The sequence below is a fragment of the Lissotriton helveticus genome, chromosome 4_1, assembly GCF_964261635.1.
Source record: "Lissotriton helveticus chromosome 4_1, aLisHel1.1, whole genome shotgun sequence".
Classification (NCBI taxonomy): Eukaryota; Metazoa; Chordata; class Amphibia; order Caudata; family Salamandridae; genus Lissotriton; species Lissotriton helveticus.
In genome coordinates, this window is record NC_136063.1 from 1,349,040,206 (window position 1) to 1,349,046,266 (window position 6,061).

Genomic DNA, 6,061 nt, shown 5'->3' on the forward strand with positions numbered 1-6,061 from the left:
ACAGTACGCTGTACTGTCTACAAAACCCAATAAGTTTTCTAAATTGCCCACAAACACTCTCACCACGAAAGTCCAGATGACCGCATAAGGCGAATCAATTATAATGTAACCTCAATGCATTGCAAACAAATTGCTTAGTTGTATACCCATACTGTACATTGTGCAGCATCTGTATCTACTCAAACAATTAACTTTAATTCAATACATATACTACACTGCTGTGCAGCATCTGTACCTACTTAGCACAATTTCTCTTTAATCAACTTAAAAGAGAAAAAGAAAAAGAAAAAGAAAAAAGGGGGTAGGAGGCACAAGAGTCAACCCCACATCTCAAACCTTGTCTAGCGTCAAGAAGACAGGACGCCTACTTCACCAGACTAAGAGTCCAAGCTAGACCACCAAACATCTAACCCACACAGAACACCAAACTCACCTGTCCGTCGGTACCTCACGGCGGGTTCACGAGCCGAAGGGGAGGCACCGACGGACCGGTTTGGTCCAGTTAAATACTGGCGCTAATGGGTTGAGAGTTCCCAGCTGGTGCGGGTCCCGTAGTCGCAGCGCACATGCGCTGTCGAGACACTACACGGCACATGCGCCTAAACGGCACAGGTGATAGTGCGCATGCGTGGCTGCAAGTCACTACCCCTGATGTAAACACTACCCGCATCGCGCGTCTGCATGTGGACGCATGCGCACAGCGGGTGCGCTCGTCTAAATCTCTCGCGGCACCTGTATTCAGGCTGCTCTAAACCGCATCACATATCTGGTGTTCGCGGGCGCCTCCTGGAAACACCAGAATCATACTAACCGGCTTCTCAGGCGCCGACTCACAATATCCAATGTGATGCAGACATGTTAGAAAATGTTAGCAACAACAGCATGTGTGCAGTCACTACTGCCTGAGCTAATAATAAAACTGACTACGTAAGTAGGAGGGGTATCGGTCAGCGCGAAGAAATTCGCAAATATGAACCCCACGCACCCAAAGTCTGACGCCTTTGATTAGGGAGGCACTGCTATGTACATGCGCTAGTTGTGTACTTCCCTATCGCTACAACTAGGTGTGCTAATCAGTATGAGACATCTATAGTAGTGCAGATGAAGACGCCCCTAGGGGTGGATGTAACCATGACCTTGGCCCAGCCAAACAATAGATGGAGCCCTCCCCAGAGAGTCCAGGCTGAACGTACTTTGAGGCTGGAGACTGCTTACAGGAAGCCTGGCTGGGCGCTATGTAAATGCCCAACCCAGTCAGACAGCCCCTTAGTAATATTGGAGTCTAATGAAACCTAGAGTGTGAGGGTAATTAAACAAACCCAGGCGCCCTCCCAACCTATAGAGGTGCACATTGCTAGTGGAGAAAGCTGCAAATGGCAGCTACCACTAGGAGGGTCTGAGTGTTCACTAAGATCACGATACCTGGAGGTGCACACTAAGTCCCCAACATAGGGACGGAAGAGTATCATCATGGCAAGTGGTGCACATACAGGTAGAAGAGCCCGGATAGGGTGTTCAGATAGAGAGCCACGGAATGTTGTCATTCAGTCCAATCACATCTGTTTTTAATTTGAAAATCCATCGCTGCTCTTTAACAAATAAAAAGTGCGAAACATCAGCGATGTGTGGTGGAATGTATGGCTGTTCGAGAACCACCCAAGTCAGATCCTCTGCTCTATGTTTCAGCCTGGACTCTCTGGGGAGGGCTCCATCTATTGTTTGGCTGGGCCAAGGTCATGGTTACATCCACCCCTAGGGGCGTCTTCATCTGCACTACTATAGATGTCTCATACTGATTAGCACACCTAGTTGTAGCGATAGGGAAGTACACAACTAGCGCATGTACATAGCAGTGCCTCCCTAATCAAAGGCGTCAGACTTTGGGTGCGTGGGGTTCATATTTGCGAATTTCTTCGCGCTGACCGATACCCCTCCTACTTACGTAGTCAGTTTTATTATTAGCTCAGGCAGTAGTGACTGCACACATGTTGTTGTTGCTAACATTTTCTAACATGTCTGCATCACATTGGATATTGTGAGTCGGCGCCTGAGAAGCCGGTTAGTATGATTCTGGTGTTTCCAGGAGGCGCCCGCGAACACCAGATATGTGATGCGGTTTAGAGCAGCCTGAATACAGGTGCCGCGAGAGATTTAGACGAGCGCACCCGCTGTGCGCATGCGTCCACATGCAGACGCGCGATGCGGGTAGTGTTTACATCAGGGGTAGTGACTTGCAGCCACGCATGCGACTATCACCTGTGCCGTTTAGGCGCATGTGCCGTGTAGTGTCTCGACAGCGCATGTGCGCTGCGACTACGGGACCCGCACCAGCTGGGAACTCTCAACCCATTAGCGCCAGTATTTAACTGGACCAAACCGGTCCGTCGGTGCCTCCCCTTCGGCTCGTGAACCCGCCGTGAGGTACCGACGGACAGGTGAGTTTGGTGTTCTGTGTGGGTTAGATGTTTGGTGGTCTAGCTTGGACTCTTAGTCTGGTGAAGTAGGCGTCCTGTCTTCTTGACGCTAGACAAGGTTTGAGATGTGGGGTTGACTCTTGTGCCTCCTACCCCCTTTTTTCTTTTTCTTTTTCTTTTTCTCTTTTAAGTTGATTAAAGAGAAATTGTGCTAAGTAGGTACAGATGCTGCGCAGCAGTGTAGTATATGTATTGAATTAAAGTTAATTGTTTGAGTAGATACAGATGCTGCACAATGTACAGTATGGGTATACAACTAAGCAATTTGTTTGCAATGCATTGAGGTTACATTATAATTGATTCGCCTTATGCGGTCATCTGGACTTTCGTGGTGAGAGTGTTTGTGGGCAATTTAGAAAACTTATTGGGTTTTGTAGACAGTACAGCGTACTGTAGGTTTGACAGGGAACTGATCAAGGTACTGTCTTCATTTACATGTCTAGAGCGGGGCCTTATCTTTCCGAGCAGTTGCCGGGTGAGGTGAGGCTTACTTCCCACACATTGATGGGTAAGTGTCAAATTCATATACCATTGTTGTTTTTGAAATTTTACACAGTAGAATTGTGTGGTGACGTTATCTCTCGCACCACTGAATGGATCATCAAACATGAGTGATTGATCTGGCTGAGGTTGCTGGGATGTTTGCTAGTTATGCTTAGTATTAACACGCAGTGCCTTGGGCATATTCACTTAAGTTAGTTTGACTATGTTTTACTAGGCGCCACGTAGTTATTCAATTGGTATTTGGTCTCCTTTTGACTCTTTCCACAGGGAAGACCAACCGCATCCCATGAGCAATTCGAGAAGATGCGGTAGGATGGTCGTGTTCGACCACTCTTAATCTACGCACAATATGGTTTTTTGATTTAATCACTGTATTTTCTTATTTCTACACATCTGGTAGTGTAATCTGCAGTAGCATTTTTGTAAGCTTGGCCCTGATGAATGCCAGTGTATTTACACAGTATGGCAGAAACATGTTGGCCTGATTATTTTTTGTTTTTTACCAAGCAAACTGGACAGTGATTATTTTACACTGTCATTACACTATTTTTAATCTGACGTCCAGGTGAGCTCTAATAAAGGTCTTTGTTTGCCTTGACAGTCATTTTAGCCACTGCACTATTTGTATATATTTTTTTGCACTGCACCGATCAGTACCACCTTGCATTAACATTTGCGGTATTCAGACCATGACTCAGTCATGCATTGCCAATACACACCTGGGCGTTTGCAGACTAACCATGGACTGAGTGTCCTACATGATGAGGCTCCGCCATTTGGGTGGTCTGACAGGACTTAAACCAGCAATTGTTGATAGTCAATGTGTTTGATCTATCTGGTTGTTGGGTGTTTTTGCTTATTCTAGCGCGCTTTCTGAGCACCTCGGCGTTATCCGACTGGCAGGTACCTTTGTTCTTTAGGTTGTCATATTGGGGGTATTTACCTGTTAGGTCGTTAAACTTTCCCTCGGACCCTCCTTCACTAATTTGTTGTATTGTACTGAGCAGCTGTGGCTGCGGGTCCTTGTTTCTATATCTTATCATCACACAGCAAGTGTAGTGGTGTCCTATAGCTCACCCAATTATTTTATTTAGTTTTTTGCTCACTACTCTCTCTCACCATGGAGGAGTTTGGTGGTCTAGCATTCGATGAAGAGGATTTAAACACTATCCTTAATGATAACCCTAGCATATTAGACGATCTACCCTCTACTTCTACCCCCACGACAGAAGATGACTGGGTTAAACTGTTGAATCTCAAGAAAAATCACTCACGTATCTCTCTACACGGGGTGATTATGAACGAGTATCTGCATGGCAAGTGTGCACCGTCGGGTCTGATTGTCACCACGGCACCACGACTATTCCTTACTGATAAAGAGTTCGTGAGGAATTGGGCTTTAATTGCTTGGCGGTGCACCCGCGACTGGTTGATATTAATAATTAAAACAGCCAAAAAAACAGCCGATGCACTCCTGATAGAGATCCAGGTTCTGGAGGGCCAAATCAACGCAGCTATCAGACCTGTGATCTATAAAAAGAACTTGGATGAGGCTAATAAGACCAATAAGGAATACCGTGATAACATCCTACTCAACAAAGTAGAGAAGTTTAAAAAAGATCTGGCGCGCTTTTCCATGGAATCAGCCTACCCTTATTTGAGTGACACTTATGTAGCTCCAACTACTAACTCCAAAGGGAGAAGATACGGGTCCAATTACTCGTCCTCGGGCTCGGATTCAGGCTCTAGCGATCAAGGAAATCCAAATGCAGGCCCTAATTTCAGCACCCGTGGTAGAGGTTTCCAGCGCAGAGCTAACAGAGGCCGAGGAGCTCAACAGTACCCGAATCCAGGACAATGGTGGCCTCCAGGCCCATGGAATTACCATCAAGGACCTATGGGTCCTCCACCAATGGGTCATCCCATGCCCATGTACCCTCCTAATCCGGCATTTTATTATGACCAGTCTTTTTTATGGCAGGGCCGGGGCAGGAATCGCGGCAAAAGAAGAGGCCAGCAAACTGTCAACTGGGCGCCGCAGACCGGCAGCGTGACCGGACCAACGTCAGGAACTGCGACCTCGTAGTGAACCTGAGTTCTAGGGCCGTTACACCTACTGAGAATGCGGTATTGAACAAAGGGCTGAGTTTTGTCCCCACTTATGACGGTGACCGGTTCAACATGATGTGTGAACTGGAATGTTTCTATAGGAAAATCCGGTTGCATTTTTTCTTCAGAAAGTCTGACTTGACTACAGAAGCGGGCGACCCATCTGGTCCTGGTGAACTGAACACTGGTCTCAAACCTAAGTCGACCTTCACACCCCTGAACCAGCAAGTGCCAGCTAATGTCCTAGCATTCGAGCAAGCAGTGACACATGATGTTATGAACAATACCCAACAACGGAAGAACTTTGTTAACTTGTCTTCCTTGGAGAAACAAGCACTGTCCACGTTAGCAAATGACAGCTCCCTGACCGTCAAGCCTGCGGACAAGGGAGGTGCTATTGTCCTGCAAGACACCAACATCTATCAGGCAGAATGCGAAAGACAACTGAACGACACCAGGGCTTATCGGCGTCTTCAAACAGATCCCACCCAGAGAGTCTCGAATGACATCAAGAGTCTTGTAGAAGAAGGATTATCAGAGGGTTGGATCACTCCCCAAGAGGCGAGGTATCTAGTAATAGCACATCCGGTAACTCCTTACTTCTACTGTCTTCCCAAGATACACAAGGCCCAGAGACCACCGCCTGGACGACCTATTATCTCGGGGATAGGCTCATTACTCGAGCCTTTATCTACCTTTGTAGATTTTTTTCTTAAGCCAATAGTGAGAGAGACACCGACATACCTACAGGACACTGGGGATGTGCTGAGATTGCTTTCAGCTGCAGAGTTCGACGTGGAGACTGACCTGTTGGTAAGCTTTGACGTCGAGTCCCTGTATACGTCGATTCCTCAACAGGAAACACTTGACTGTATCAGAACCATTTTGGAGGCCAAAGAACTAGACACAATAACACCAGTATCCTTCATAATGGAATGTGCCAGGATCGCCATGATGGAGAACTTCTTCCAGTA

General features: G+C 46.9%; 1 protein-coding gene across 1 annotated transcript; it reads left to right on the plus strand.

The window, feature by feature from the left end:
• The first annotated feature begins 2,913 nt into the window (after window positions 1-2,913).
• LOC144827513 (uncharacterized) lies at window positions 2,914-5,379 on the plus strand. The gene is made up of 2 exons (XM_078685794.1): window positions 2,914-2,982; window positions 3,246-5,379. Exon 2 carries the CDS (start codon window positions 4,099-4,101, stop codon window positions 5,062-5,064), a length of 966 nt encoding a protein of 321 aa, XP_078541920.1. The 5' UTR covers window positions 2,914-2,982; window positions 3,246-4,098; the 3' UTR covers window positions 5,065-5,379.
• Window positions 5,380-6,061: the final 682 nt, after the last annotated feature.